This window comes from Periplaneta americana, chromosome 11 (assembly GCF_040183065.1).
Source record: "Periplaneta americana isolate PAMFEO1 chromosome 11, P.americana_PAMFEO1_priV1, whole genome shotgun sequence".
Taxonomy (NCBI): Eukaryota; Metazoa; Arthropoda; class Insecta; order Blattodea; family Blattidae; genus Periplaneta; species Periplaneta americana.
This window is the reverse complement of record NC_091127.1, coordinates 5,377,720-5,395,000: the sequence shown is the minus strand read 5'-3', so window position 1 is coordinate 5,395,000 and position 17,281 is coordinate 5,377,720. Positions and strand designations below refer to the sequence as shown.

Genomic DNA, 17,281 nt, shown 5'->3' with positions numbered 1-17,281 from the left:
GACACAGGAATGTCGATAAATCGCAACACAAGAACCTGTCTCTTGCACTAGCTCAAGTAAATCCTCAAACTGCAGTGACTTCAAAATAATGTGCTCTTTGCTAAAGTTTTTATCTAGAGTATAAATCTTCCACTCCCAAATTACGTGACAAAATATAAACGACTCTTAGGAAGATACTGGCTGTGATGGGAACTCAAGATGATAAGAAAAATCCTTCGAATTAAATGTAGACAAGGAAAGAAACCTCCCAAGAAAAGTAATTGAACGTTCTAGATATGGTGTTTTTTTTAAGATAAGTACGTCATTTAACTTGAGGAAATTGCTTAAATTTTCAAGGAATTAATTACGCTGGACATCTTCAACATAAAAACTGAGTGAAAGTTAGGGAAATACGTATATGGTACTCTGTCTTGCAGAATAAAATTTGACAAATGTACTTCCATCAATTACAAGAGAACCTACTGTTAACTGAACGACTAAAATGTGGAATTTCACACCCGCGATTTGGGTTGAAATGCCTACGAGTTAAACAGAAATTTATAGAAAGCAAAGACGGTATTTTGGACAGATCTTTGCGAAGTACTACCATCAACCATAATATTATTCTTCCATTTCTCCATTAATCATCCAATCTTCATCGTGCTGTAATATGGATCCACCTTCGCGAGCAACGTTTAACACGGAGAAGAAATCTATAGCCTGACCATGTTAATTCTAGAGGACAGCCCTCAGGTGAAATATTCAATGAAGTACCCATCATAAAATATAAAAGAATCCTTATAAAACCTTGATCATCATCAACAACAAAATCGACCAAAATAACTTTAAATATTGTGATCTACAGGGACATCATTTTATTTTTACTAACATTTTTAATATTAACCTAGCTATATCTTCGGATTAAAGGTCTAGAACCGGAAACACCGCTTGCTCCCCCTTCCAAGACTGGAGTTCGATGACACTGGCGTAAAATACAAATCACTTTACTAGATATAGGAGGGAAGAAACGTAGTTCAATTATGTAAACTAGGAAATATCGCGATTTTGAGTTTGATAATTTTGATTGGGTTTTTGTTGAATCAAAATACAGTACCTACTGTATTAACAGTTAGTGTTTTTACTCACGAATTGAGCTATCCATTCGGACGTATTAATTATGCAGTGTATATTGTACTGTTACAGCACATTAGCGTACAATATAGAGAATGAAGTTAAATTGGAAAATAATCATAATATGGCTATTTAAACACATTTTTGAAAATGGTGGCCGTTCATTTCGATACAGGCTTCAGTTCTTGTGTGCATATTATCGCAGTATAGACTATTGTACCTAATCCCAATTACCATTTTCGTCCTTCGTACGAGTAACTCATGTTGAAATAATTCTATACCTACTATATAAAAGAGTAGGCCTACCTTACGTACTGTAAATTTAATCTTCACTTCTGCCCGATCCGAAAAGATAAAATTACTCAGACATGCTATCTACTGTCCGTCTAAGTGGTTATGTCGTAGGGTCGTAGAAAGGGAGGAAATCACGTGACATTTAATTACTTAACGAGGCCCTTTTATTTAAGTTATTTTAAACAGTTGTATAATATTACGTAGACGTCCAATTTCTAACGGAAATGAATGTTTTCAGAAAAGAGCTAAGACAGCCCAGCTACTAGACTTTACAGAGGGGCGAACAGAAGCAGGTGGGGGAAATCGGGATGCGACGTAGACAAACGGACGACAGTACCTGTGCGAAAATATGATTCAATATTGAAAGCTCTTTCGTCACTGGAAAACGCGAACATATTTCTGAAACGTACTATACTCACTAACTCAGTACTGCATATGCGGCCTCGGTTCTGATTGGAGAACGATTGGAAGTTTACTAGTAGAAGGGGTGGGAGTGAAGTACATTCAAAAACGCAGGTACAATAAAAATTGAAGTAAAAATAAAATGATGTCCCTGTATAAATATACTGTATATTCCTTTGATATTGCAGTTGAAGACCTGAATTGACAAACATTTCAAGTCTAAAATTTACCGAATTTGACTTTTTACCTGACATATTTTCTATTTATATTAATGATATTTCTTCTAATCTAACATCCTGCCGACACCATATTTATGCTGACGACATACAAATCTATCTGCATACTCGACCTAACTACATAAATGACGTTATAACTAAAGTTAATGATGACTTGAATTCTATATCCATATGGTCGAAAACGCACGGACTTAATTTAAATGCAAGTAAATCGCAGGCAATCTTAATAGAACATCAAAGATCGAAGTGTGACAAACAAAATTTGCCACCGATAATTGTAAATAATACTACTATTCCATACAGTTCGACTGTGAAGAATCTTGGTATTTATATGGATTGTCACCTGGAATGGAATGAACAAGTGAATCACACTTCCAAAAAAATATTTTCCATTATTCACTCATTAAAGCGGCTGAAGCACTTTCTTCCTGATAAATTAAAATTAATCCTTGTACAAACACTCGTGATGCCACACTTTGACTACTGCGATGTTATATTAAGTAAGTACTTATTTGTTTACTTGTTTATTTAGGTATTTATTCATATACTTATTTATTTATTTATTTATTTATTTATTTATTTATTTATTTATTTATTTATTTATTTATTTATTTATTTATTTATTTATTTATTTATTTATTTATTTATTTATTCATTTATTTATTTATTTATTTGTTTGTTTGTTTACTTATTTACATATTTATTTTCTTAGTTATTTACGTATATGTGTACTTTTTTATTTGTGTGTATATGTATTAATTAATTAATTAATTATTTATTTATGTTTTTATTCATTTATTATCAAATTAATTGATGCTCGATGTTCATGAATCTAGGGAGGAATTTTGAGATGTGACTTGGTGTTAAGAATTCCGAAATATTGGTGGAATGAGTGACTTTGCTTTCCAAGTGTTTCCTGCAAAACATCTCTATTGTCTTCTTACACGAGTAATATCGGGAAAGCCCAGTTCAGTGGTACATACGGAATTATTGATGGAGTGAAGGGTAAGTTTTCCCAAATGTGGGAAAATATTAAGATTATTTTATGAAATATTGAGAATTTACGAAAACATTATGGAATATGAAATATTTTGCAAATCTAGTCTTTCAGGTAAAGCTCCCTGTAAAGCAGATTTGAATAATGTCAAGGGAAAAATTGTTCCGGGGCCGGGTATCGATCCTGGGACCTCTGGTTGAACGCACCAGCGCTCTGCCAACTGAGCTACCCGGGAACTCCACCCGACACCGTCTCAACTTTTCCCTTTATATCCACACAACTCGCGTGGGCTGACGAAACGCCAGAGATCCACATCGAGTGCACACAATCTCTTGATACCTGGCCCCGGAACAATTTTTCCCTTGACATTATTCAAATCTCCTTTACAGGGAGCTTTACCTGAAAGACTAGATTTGCATAATATATACGTCACTGTGTACGTTAACAGAAAACCACAATTCCAAGTCACACAGAGATTGTGTGCACTCGATGTGGGTCTCTGGCGTTTCGTCAGCCCACGCGAGTTGTGTGGATATAAAGGGGTGGTGTCGGGTGGAGTTCCCGGGTAGCTCAGTTGGCAGAGCGCTGGTGCTTTCAACCAGAGGTCCCGGGATCGATACCCGGCCCCGGAACAATTTTTCCCTTGACATTATTATGAAATATTTGTTCGCATTAATTGCATTAGGCCTACATACCTCGTGATTCGTGGAAATCCTTGTTCCCATACGGCTAGCAGGAATGGTTTATAATATAAAACCCCATAACCTATTCTACCCGTGTCTAGATATGAAGCCAGACCTGAAGAGTGTACGCTGCACTGTTTGGAAGCTTTAGGTAACCAAACGCAGGACTGTACTTACAACACAGTGTTTAGCCTACACGTGAAAACCTCTCTGCTTCTCGGCCACTTGGACGACTGCTCTCTCGGATTAAACATTCAGTCGTCACCCGGGAGATAATGAGGAGGGATTTGAACCCTTAAATGGGAACGAGCAGTATAGCCTGCTGTAATTGGGGAGGGCCGACGGTCAGAACAGCGTCTGGACGGGTTCTTCCTTATCCGCTGCATCAAGCACAAGATTTGGACTGACATGTTAAGACAAAATCTCTCTTCTGGAAAGCTGCGACTTCCAAAAGGAAAGCGATGTCGATGTTAGAAAAGTTTCAAATCTCTTTCAGCTCGCTCATCGTTTAGAATGCTCTATAGTGTTTTTTTTTTATAATTGCCGGTTATGTTATGGTGGATAGACAAATATATGCTCAAACTAACACTCTATAACTATATTTGTTTATTTATTTATTTATTTATTTATTTATTTATTTATTCGTTTTTTTAATTTATTTGTTTGTTTCTTTTATTGTAACATATAGGAAAGAACATAGACTAGAGCTCACCAAAGCACGCTATTCACATGGGTTGCGGACAACTCGTCACAAGAAATTGGTCACAGAGACAATTTGTCATATGTAGAAAACAAGATATTGCTTGAAACTGGAACGAGACATAAAAATGATATAACGGCAACCATAAATAGAAGTGTAAGACAGGGATGTTCACTTTCGCCTTCTCTCTTTAATGTTTATATTGACGATGTCATATTTCATTGGCAGACAAATTTAGATTCACATTTTAAAATACAAGAACAAATATTAGATACGTTACTTTTTGCTGACGACCAGGTTCTCATTTCTAGCTCAGAAAATGATTTACAGAAGGCCACATTTCAACTAAGTAATATTCTTAAAAATTATAATCTTAATATATCAACAAAGAAAACTAAAGTTTTAGCTTTCAAAGGGCCAGATACCTTACGAGCAAAAATTATTTTGGATGGGAAATCTATTGAGCAAGTAAATAATTTTAACTATCTAGGCTGTAATATCTCCTATTTTAAGAAGGAAGATCTTTTTAATAAACTTAGTAAATTTAATTTTATATGTGGCACAATAAAGAGATCCCTGAAATACACTAGAAGAGAAACCAAACTAAAATTCTATAAAGTTATGGCTGTACCTATATTGCTGTATGGTAGTGAATTTTGGACTTTAAGCAAGAAAGAAGAAAAAACTATATATAGAAGCAGCTGAAATGAGGTTTTTACGTAGTGTAGCCGGTTGTACACTTTTGGATAAAAGAAAAAATGAAGATATCAGGAATGAATTAAATATTTTTAAACAGATGGATAAAATAGAGCAATATAGGAACAATTGGAAGGAGCATGTTCAGAGTATGAAACCAGGCCGAATACCAAAAATTATTTTAGATTATAATCCAGAGGGTAGAAGAAGTGTTGGTAGGCCAAAGAAGAGATGGATACAACTTTTTAATTGAAATCTATGAAACCGGAACGAGCCTAAATGGCTTAAGCCGTGAAATGTTGTTGACGATGATGATGATGATGATGATGATGATGTTGATGATGATGTTGATGATGATGATGATGATGATGATGATGATGATGTTGATGATGATGATGATGTTGATGATGATGATGATGATGTTGATGATGATGTTGATGATGATGATGATGATGATGATGTTGATGATGATGATGTTGATGATGTTGATGTTGATGATGTTGATGACGATGATGATGTTGATGATGATGATGTTGATGATGATGATGATGTTGTTGATGATGATGATGATGATGATGTTGATGATGATGATGTTGATGATGATGATATTGATGATGATGATGATGTTGATGATGATGATGTTGATGTTGATGATGATGATGATGACGATGATGATGATGTTGATGATGATGATGTTGACGATGATGATGATGTTGATGATGATGATGATGTTGATGATGATGATGATGTTGATGATGATGATGATGTTGATGATGATGATGATGATGATGATGATTAAAATTGAAGACATTATTTCAAAAACAGCCCTTGTCAAAATTTTCGATTTTTCAGGAAAACGAAAAAACAACCCCCAGCCCATGTAAATTATAACACCGAAATAAAAAAAGGTAGACTCTTTCTTCACGATATAAGAATCAGATATATGATACATACATTTAAGTTTTTAAATATTAGAGACCTATAATTAATTATTGAATGTGGGAGCGTGTGACATGGGCTATTTTTGTATTAAAACGATACAAATGGAGATTGTAATATTATTATTTCAATATTTAATATTGTATTGCAATATCAGTAAATTAGCAAGAAATAAGAACACATGTTAATAACTTTCTTCTCCACTGCTGTTGACGCTTCAATGTCTACATGTGTATTGGCAGTTTCTGTTTCTGAAACAGGTTGGAGACTTTCAAAGAACCGGCGGCTTTTTGGAGATCATTGTAAAGAGGGGCAAATGATAGTGCTTGAAGTATTAGTACCCTTTTACGTACATGCACAGATCTCTATGGCCCCGAATAACTGTCCCTTACTCCTACGTGTGGGAAGTCTCTGTCAAGCCTATACATTCTCAGCTGCATTAGCTTCAGTTGACATCTAGAAGGCTGAGAAAAATAGGGCTCCACTGTAGTCTTGATGATGTTGAGAAAATCTGGTGTATGAACCTCTTCACTTCAAAAGGTTTTGGATGTACACTGCAGCTATAACTATCATATCATCCCACTGATTTGGAGTTTGTACAAAGGCAGTTCGATTTTTCTTTGCAATTGAGGAAAAGTTCTGATCATTTGACAAAAAAGAGTGGCCTCTTATGGGGAACAAGTGCGTAACTCGTTTGAAAACTTGAAAACAGTGTACTAGCATGTACAAGAAGTACACCTTTCATTTTCTTTTCTGAAAATTTAATGTAATGTACTTCCATCGTTACTAGCTATGATGTACAAGAAACTAAAATGAAATGCTCAATGACTGTTTATTTTGCAACGTGAAACATTTAAATAAGTTATTTATTCAACTTAACACAATGCTGCCAATAATTATTATATAATGCATAATGTATCTAATTAATTCAGTGCTGAAGACATTTAACAAGGTCCACGCCTGTGGAGTAACGGTCAGCGCGTCTGGCCGCGAAACCAGGTGGCCCGGGTTCGATTCCCGGTTGGGACAAGTTACCTGGTTGAGGTTTTTTCCGGGGTTTTCCCTCAACCCAATATGAGCAAATGCTGGGTAACTTACGGTGTTGGACCCCGGACTCATTTCACCGGCATTATCACCTTCATCTCATTCAGACGCTAAATAACCAAAGCTGTTGATAAAGCGTCGTAAAATAACCTACTAAAATAAAAAAAAATTTAACAAAAGAGCAACCCATGTCAGTTGACAAGGGCAATTTTTATTCGAAAGCAGAATGACACGGGCTGTTTTTGTAGAATCGGTGTCTTTTCTTATGGCTACTGCGCCTGACACAGGTCGTTTTCGGCTTTTAAACACATTTCAGATTGTGGCAAAAATGCGCCTCCACGTGATGGTGCCCTTAACTCATTTTCGTTAAAAATTGACAAGGGCTGTTTTTGTAATAATGTCTTCAATTCGTAACAGTGTACAACTAGCGACATATTTATTTTGATGTACCGAGGTACATATGATATTTCCATGCAGATATTCTGCGTCATCAGATGATGAAAGAGCGATGGAACGGAGAAAAATTCTCTCCGGCGCCGGGATTTGAACCCGGGTTTTCAGCTCTACGTGCTGATGCTTTATCCACTAAGCCACGCCGGATACAATCCCGACGCCGTTTAGAATCGTCTCAGATTAAGCTCCATCTCTTGGGTTCCCTCTCTCACTCATCTGAGTGCACCTCTACACATGTATGGACTTCGGTCCTGCGTTCATAGACATCTATGACGTAGTGCAGAGGGCGGCCACCAGAGGGAACCCAAGAGATGGAGCTTAATCTGAGACGATTCTAAACGGCGTCGGGATTGTATCCGGCGTGGCTTAGTGGATAAAGCATCAGCACGTAGAGCTGAAAACCCGGGTTCAAATCCCGGCGCCGGAGAGAATTTTTCTCCGTTCCATCTCTCTTTCATCAACTAGCGACATGTTAATATTGGTCACAGGGACAATTCGGTACTATTGGCCCCAAAAAATATACATAAATTTGTATATTGTATTTAAATATTAGTCATTGTGTACATATTCATTTGGAACTACGGCTGATGAAATCCGTTTTACAAAATCTGAAAGAGGCCAAGACAAACTTAGAAGTAAGCAAGTAAGCTCGTTGATCCAGAACATGAAGCTAAGGTGGGGATTTCTCGAGAACCAGTGCTTGCCATTGTTCAAAATGAGTTGGACCGGATTACAAGTGAAGCTAATATGAAACTACCGAAGAAAGCATCAGCTGCTAAAAGAACTCTACGCCGGGCAAGGCAGGAGCATTAATCTCCTGAACCAAGAACCATTGACGAGCTGTACTTTATAGCAGAAGTCAAATTATGACGAATTGTCTATCTGTGATGAATTGTACCCATGACAAATTGAATGTGACGAATTGTCCCTGTTACCAATTTTCTGTGACGAATTGTCAGGAACCGTATTCACATGCATATAAATTGAGATTTTAACCTACAATTTCTGCTGATTTACATAGGTTTGTCTGTCCATTTGTTTATTTATGTGTTTATTTATTTGTTTATTTACTTATCTCTATACATTTTTTTAATTTCGCGTGTGAAAAGTCTTACGAATATCAGATCTTTTAGACTACAATAAAATCATACTGTCGTAAAAAGGGTTACTATGCGAAAACCAATGCATTTGAAGCAAAATTGTGCACCAACATTTTTTTGTCTAGTTTCCTCCAAAATATTCCCCATCACTCTGAAAACATAAATAATGTGATGAATTAGATGTAACATACAAAGCTAAGCAAATCATTAGAGAAGTAGGGAAATAAAAGGCAAGCGTGTATTTTGGACTATAAAATTTGTTATCTTAAAAATTTAATTATTAGACTTAATCGCTTAGTTGAATGTGTTACCATCTCCAGTATATTACTGAAGAGGGATATACAGGGTGATTCAGAAGGAATTACCGCCACTTACGGAGCTTATTTCCGAAAACATTCTGAGCAGAAAATTTCATACAAAACATGGGTCCCATTCTCAATATTTTCAGTCACATTAATTTAAAGTTGTTTCTAAATTAATTTTTATTTAGTTTTAAGGGTAAAAAATATTACAAAAATATAATGGACTATTCAAAACTATACTTTGTTTAACTGACTAGTATTGCTAGTTAATTGTTAATTGCTTAGTTGCTTTGTACAGATTTTTTTTTTAATTTCTAACTAAAATTACATTATTCTTACGTACTTATCATAACAATTGTTACAAATCATATGACCTCTAGCAAGCTGATTCTTTACAGTTCAATTTTGCATCCTAATGTACAGTCTTCAAGAATTTACAAGAGTGGCGTGATTGGTAATAATATATTGTTTTGATAAGTGTGTAAGAAAAACTTAATTTTGTAGTTAAAATCGAAAAAAAAAATCTATACAAAGAAACTATGGAATTCACAACATATTTTCAGTTTCAGAATACTAGTCAATTAAAGAAATTATACTTCTGAATAATCCATTCTCTATTTGTAATATTCTTTAGCCCTTAGAACAGAAGAAAAAAGCTATTTTATAAGCAATTTCAAATTAGTGTAACTCTGAAAACATTGAGAATAGGATCCAAGTTTATATGACAGTTTTTGCTCAAAATATCTTTGGAAATATGCTCCCTAAGTGTCGGTAACTTTTCGTGAATCACCCTGTATAATTCAAGTAAATGATTTATTTAATTAGCTAGCTAGTGAGTAAAAATTGAAATTATAAAACAAAAATGTTTCTAGCCACTACCGTAAGAGCCAGGCTCGTGTACGGTGTGATTTTAGCCAATAATATAACATAAAATTTACAAGGACAGTTTACTGAATACAGTAAGTAACTTAATTCAAACCAACAAATAACACACGAGCAAGAATAAAGAAAAAAAATAGAGAAAGAAACACATTTAATATAATTTGGCAATCAGACAGAAGCCAGTGATATTCAATAAAAACATGAATATAGTCGACAGAAATAAAAGGTAGAAAATATACACACATTTGTTAATATTATATATCATGAATAATTTTATAAATTACTTTTTTAAAAGCTTCAATTTAAAATATTTCAGATTTGGAAAATGATTGGTAATTTTATTATAAAGTCTGTTATAAAATTACAAAAGTGTAATAGAGTAATCGGAATAATTTAAGGTATATGTACACCTTTACATACAAAAAATTTTGTTTTGTATAATTTTGCTGTGTAAAATTTTTATACAATCAGAAAGAGAATTAAGTGAACAGATCCCTTGAAATTATGTCTAAATTGTTTATAAAAATTATTTTGTTTATAATTTTGACATACAACTTGAAACATGATAGCTCATGCAGTTTTTAAGGTAGAGCCACAGTTTCTTCACTGTTTTATAGCTAAAACTATTCTTTAGTGCCTGACATAGAGCTATTTTTATTTTTATTTACATTAATTACATATTACCATATATGGGTATGTAACTTACAATAATATTTTATGTTGCATAAATCATGTAAAAAATCCATAGATAATTATTAACTACATTAATGTTATTTTACTCATTGTCAGGCACTGGAGGACATTTCAAGCTTCAAAATGACACCAATATCTTCTTGGTATCACCATATTTGACTGAGATATCATGTTTGAAAGAATTAAATATTCTAAAATTACCATTTACAGGAAATGAGCCACAAACTTTCAGAGCCTAGAAGACTGCATCATCATATGTCACCCCTTAAGCAGCTTCATGTCGGTCCAGTTTCAGCTTCTTTCTATCTCTCAAATACCTCCGCCTTGTTTTAACTTCAGGTGTTGAATGTTTTTTTTTTGGCATTTTTGTCCCTATTTCCATTGATGCAACAAATCCTGCGATGGTGTTTGTCCCGGGGTTTATGCCCATCCTCCTCAGAATTGTAATTTGTACTTTTGGACTCTTATTAAAATGACATGCAACATCATTGACACACAAATTTACAGTTTTATGACTAACAGTAAAAGATTATAAATTACTTCATTATGTAAAAAAGTTTTTTTCAATCTAATGATCATGCCCAGATATATATGCATCTATTTGGGACTAGAAAGAAGTTTATTTTACAAGCAATGCTGGACGAGGGGATTGATTGACTGCTACGAAGATCACTCTAAAAATAATGCACTCCAAAAGTAAGTGACCGTGGTTGATGACGCAGCATTTTGGAAAATGGGACTTATCTGAAAAACCATAAGGCATAAATCGAAAATTCTTATATCAAATTAAAGGGGAGAATATTCTCTATTAAAATAGTTATATTTTGAAAATTCTAATTTTTCATCATTTTTTTTGCGTTTTGTGGGTGTACTTATACCTTAACGTTTCAGCAAACACACGTCAACTAGCAGTAAAGTATACATCCGTAATATTTTTCTGAACTAACCTCGCTACTGTAGGCCTATATAGAAGCGAAACTTCATAATAAAAGACAGAAAAATTCTTGAGGCATTCTCTAGTCTGTACTAAATTAGTGTAAATAAAAACACAGTTATATGGAAACCCGCAAAGTTCGGAATGTAATAAAAGAAATAACATTTCACAGACAAAAATGACAGACTCTGCAAGTAGAGTAAGTGCAGAAAAGACCCTGGAACAAGGCTTCTGATAGCAGCCAATAGTGTGAAGAGATGTTTCCGTTGTTTCAGCTGACTTTCGACAGCTTCACGCTCGGGCGCTTCGTGTCTTTCACCGCTGACGGCTGCCCCGACGGCTCGCTGCAGATCTCGGAGGCGGACCGCCCCATCGTCGGCGGCTCGTGGTGCGGCACCTCGTGGGGGGCGGCGCTCTACTACAGCGAGACGCACAGCGTGAGCCTGTCCCTGCGGCTGACCAGGCTCGCTCGGGACCAGACGGGCTACAACTTCGACTACCGCATGGGCTACAAGATGCTGCCCAGGGACGCGGCCATCGTCCGCTACGGAGGTGCCGTACCAGGTCAGGCCTATGAGAAAACGTGTCATTTATATTTCTTACTGTTGCTCAGAAATAAAGGGTGCGTCAGAAAGAACGGATGGATTTCAAACTATCGATACGCAACGAGGACAGAGATATAGTGAGGGGGACCATGACTGTTGGGTCAGCCATAGAATGCAGTTTGAGTTGAGAATATGGTGTTGGTCTGGTGTACAACGTGCTTTCATCGTAGAGACATTTTTGAAAAATGAAGAGCAGCCGGCTGGTCGGTTAGGCCCTTCACGGGCTGTAGCGCCACGAATTATTATCAAATTAATATAACTTTGAAAATATTGAGATTAGGACAAATGTTTATATGACATTTTTTGCTCATAGTATAGAAAAGCTCCGTAAGGGACGGTAAATCCTCGTGAATCACCCTGTATACAGCAATTGATAATTCAAATGAAATGCAACTATTTTAATAAAAATGAAACTGAAAGAAAAAAGCCTTCTTGACTAGTAATTGTCCATAGATTTCAATGAAGATTGTATAGTTGGCACAACTGGTAACAACAAAACAGATAATCATAACATTCTACTGCCATGTAGCGAAATATAGTACGATAATACATTTTCAAGAGGGTTTAGTATTTTAGTAAGGAAATTAATATTTTATTGTATTAGAGTACTTTATTTCTTCTAATTTTTATAAAGGGTGCGTCAGAAAGAACGGTTGGATTTCAAACTATCGATACGCAACGAGGAGAGAGATATAGTGAGGGGGACCACGACTGTTGGGTCAGCCATAGAATGCAGTTTCAGTTGAGAATATGGTGTTGGTCTGGTGTACAACGTGCTTTCATCGTAGAGACATTTTTGAAAAATGAAGAGTCTGTGATCGCCACTCAGGACTCATTTCGACATCGGATGTCACGCTAGGATTCCAACTCGGAATACAATTTTGCGGTGGGTGGCTTCATTTCGTATCACAGGTTCAACATTAAAGAAGAAATCACCTGGACGAAATTCTATTGCACTGAGATTGTCCGAGGCTACGGTAAGATCTCGCGCCCTGCGACTTCTTTCTTTGGGACCATTTGAAGGCGTAAGTTTGTAAACATCGATCACATACACTGGACGAACTGAAGACAGCGATTCGTGAAGAAATCGTGGCAATTGCACCAGCTATGACTGTGAAAGTGTTGGCGAACATCAGAAAACGCCTCGATGCCTGTATTGAAAGCCAAGGACATCATATGGATAATGTTGTTTTACATAAATAAACTGCATGTATTGGTGAATATGTTGATAACAATAAATTTTTGATTTGATGAATCTTTACAATTTTCTTGCCATGTGAACTCCATCCGTTCTTTCTGATGCACCCTGTATTTTAATTTTTCTACCTCTTCAAAGGATAAATTTTAAATTTTTATATTTTAATTTCGTAGTACCTATGTTCTGATTACTAGACATGAATGAAATCAAATACCTCAATATAAATACAAGCTATAGAACCATTTATTTCAGCGACGTTGATTGTTCTATAGAATAAACTACTCCAGCAATCGTAGACGTCCACACCTGTGGAGTAACGGTCAGCGCGTCTGGCCGCGAAACCAGGTGGCCCGGGTTCCAATCCCGGTCAGGGCAAGTTATCTGGTTGAGGTTTTTCCGGAGTTTTCTCTCAACCCAATATGAGCAAATGTTGGGTAACTTTCGGTGCTGGACCCCGGACTCATTTCACCGGCATTATCACCTTCATCTCATTCAGACGCTAAATAACCTACTGTAGATGTTGATACAGCGTCGTAAAATAACCCAATAAAATTAAAAAAAAAAAAAACAATCGTAGACATTTTACAACCCGAGACACTTCAGCAAGCTTATACAGAGTGTTTCCGAAGTGGTGTTACAAACGTTCAGGGATGATGGCGAAGGGCACATGTATCAATTTGAGATAAGGAATCCTGGTCCGGAAATGACCGAGTCCGCCTTCAGGCGGAGTGGCGTATTCGCCCTTCTCGTGCGGAGTAATATGAATATTATTAACCTGTCGCAGACTACGCAGTTTCTCCAACCTTACAAACAATGGTAATTTCAATGTAGTAAGGAAGAGCCCGCCAGGCTTATGTTGCAGATATGTGTCTTAAATATTCGGAGGAGTAAAAAACAGAAAATTTGACCCTTGGCGGGCTCGCCCTTCTCTTACGGAACGCCTCAATTATTCTGTATAACCAGCTATTATACTTCAAAATACTAGTTATCCTATAGAATCAGTTACTTCGGCAGTAACAGACGTTCTATAGAACCAGGAATATCAACATTGAGCATTCTGTTGAAGTTGCAACGTCAGGAACTACAATTATTGGCAATATGAAGGACAATCAACTTGAATAATTTGATATTTTCATAGAACTAGGTACTTGAACAAAAATATCGTTAAATATAAATTAAATTATTTATTCAATTTATTTAATTAATTATTTAAATCTATACTAATAATAAATCTGTAGCCAAAATGTTTCTAGTAATTTTCGATTTCCCAAAAATAATTGGTGTTAACATGTATAATTAACCATCCTGAAACCGAAAATCGCTTTTTTGAAATTTTTGTTTGTATGTCTGTCTGTCTGTCTGTCAGTCTGTCTGTCTGTCTGTCTGTCTGTCTGTCTGTCTGTCACCTTTTCACGCGATAATAGATGAACTGATTTATATCAAAATTGGAATATAAATTAAGTTCGTTGTAACTTAGAATTTAGGCTATATGGCATTCAAAATACTTTATTCGGAAGGGGGGTACTAAGGGGGCCTGAATTAAATAAATCGAAATATATCGCTTATTATTGATTTTCATGAAAAATATTACATAACAAACGTTTCTTTAAAATAATTTCCGATAAGTTTTATTCTGTACAAAAATTTTGATAGGACTGATATTTAATGAGATAAATGAGTTTTAAAATTAAAATAACTGCCATCTAAGGTGCTGTACTGAAATAAAAACAAATGGCTTCATCTATAAGGGGCCTTGGACAACAACAATCGAAAGCTATTAAACATACCCTAAGAGAATGTTTCTGTGTTTGTATGAAGTAATATCGGAAGCTAATTAATTGTTTAATTATTATTTCACCATTGGAAACATATAGCAAGTAATATAAAGTATGCACATTAAAATTAAATGATATGTCAATCTTCGTTAAACTATGGTTGCATGTAATAACAGTTAAGAAACCATGTTAAAGGAATTGTCATTGCACCAAATGATTGCTCTGTGGATCAAAATGACTGCATTTTAATTATTTAAATACAATTTAAATTAAGTAACATATTAAACGATTTATCCTTCTATCAAACACGAATGTTCCCTGGATCAAACGTCCTATTTTAATTATTTAATTACTTTATATTTATTTCTAACAGGTGCAGCGGAGCGCACGGGTACGGCTAGTAAATAAATAAAATAAATAAATAGGCTATTATTCTATTCGCTTATGGTTTTTAATGAGTCGAAACCTAGACTGCTTGCTAAGTAGAAAAGACGTCCTTTCATCGGGTATGACAAGAGTCATATTTGCAGAGGATAATACGGAATTAAATTCATCAACAGTTGCGAGCTGCAATGTGGTATCCGAGGCAACCGAAATCAATAAGTGGGGTGGTGGACCGTCATAACTGCAATTTAATTGCATGATCATTAACCCAAGGTTTATTTGCATTATATAAACCTAATGGGATGTCCCTCCGCAAACACAGAGTTCCACGAAATGAAGATGCAGTCCAAGTCTGTATTCATAAATTTTTATCCAAACTTTGACGAAACAAGACAAATATATAGCTACTAGTGGCTTGTGCAGCAAATGCTGCAATCTATGTTCATTAGACGTTCAAATAAAAAATTTTCAGATTTATTTTCAATGAATACCAAACATTTTGAAAATTATTTGCTTTCGTAATAATGAAACATACTCCCTCTGAATGGTTTTTTATGCTAAATACTTTTGTGCGAGATCGTACGTATTTGCTTGGTTTTCGCTCAAAACCAATCCGCGGAAAGTCTAAAATTCCACATTCAGTATTCCCAACCTGACACACATAACAATTTCCCTCTTCTTACCGCTTAAGTGACATATTGATCTTACTGCTTTAGGCTTTTAACATATTATTTTCAGATACGTTCAATATAGTAATAATTATAAATTGGAAACTTACCACTACAATTTCACCTAAATTGCAATGTTAATTATTGTTTTTAAATATTTGCAAAAATTAAGTAAACTCTAAATCATTACATAACCTTACCGTTTGTTTTAAGTTCGCATTTATAGACTGGGGGAAAAAAAGACAGACGTATATCACGGCCTGCTGGAGTATAGTAAACACAGAAAACAATTTAAAGCAACAATGTTGAAGATAGATATTTTTGTTTTTCAAATTTGCCGTCATTGAACAGAAACCAAGATGGAGATTTCATTGCAACTAATTAGAAATTCCTCTTTCAGGTATGTGATAAACGATCTTCGCACAAAATAATGTACGATACACAAGCGGTATGTTTTCTTTCAATTCTCGGAAATTAAAGAAGCTCAACTACGTTTCGCTTTTTCAAACTTTTCCTCGAACATGAAAACTTCAACATACCGCTCTTGTAACGCATATTACTATTTCTTGAACCTATCCACCTTCAGTTTTTGAGCTTCAACGCGAAAACGCCAGGAAGACCAGTGGGTTTTTCATGTGGGAGTAAGGCAATAGCTATTTCAGGTCATTGTGGATTGTAGGTGAAAGTTAAAAAAAAATCAGGTTTGCTAGGCTTTCGAACAATAGACATAGCATCTTGGTATGGTTGCTGCATGTAGAGCTTGAAATGTAGAGGGTAAAAACATTTTATCTTCCTAAGAGATCTTGCTGAAATGATCGGGAGACTACAAAATTTTGTAGGCTTCTTATTTCATCAGTAACTAATACCTTTTGGTCTTTCCTTAGGAACTGAAATTTTTGCGCTCTCTCAACCCAATACTAAAGAGAGTGACGCATATAAATATCTACACCACACCGCCATTAAGTATTTGAAAAAGATCCAACCCCACTTGATTAATAACAAAAATATTTGATTTTTAATAGCAATATTATTTACGTAAGTTTTGTAGTTATATAGACTATATCCACCACTTAGTAAATTATAGAAATGAAGATTTAATTTAAGATATTCTCTACATCTATTTACATAGCCCCAAAACGTTTCACTTTCACTTTCATATCATCAATATAGCATTAATATGTATAAT

At 35.2% G+C, this 17,281-nt stretch overlaps 1 protein-coding gene across 1 annotated transcript in view; it reads left to right on the top strand.

Annotated features, from left to right (window-relative positions):
* LOC138708738 (uncharacterized) overlaps positions 1-17,281 on the top strand; it is a 1,008,888-nt gene that overhangs the window by 924,449 nt on the left and 67,158 nt on the right. The window contains exon 5 of the mRNA XM_069838867.1: positions 11,741-12,029. Within this exon, the coding sequence (XP_069694968.1) occupies positions 11,741-12,029 (289 nt within the window). The remainder of the gene's footprint in view (positions 1-11,740; positions 12,030-17,281) is intronic.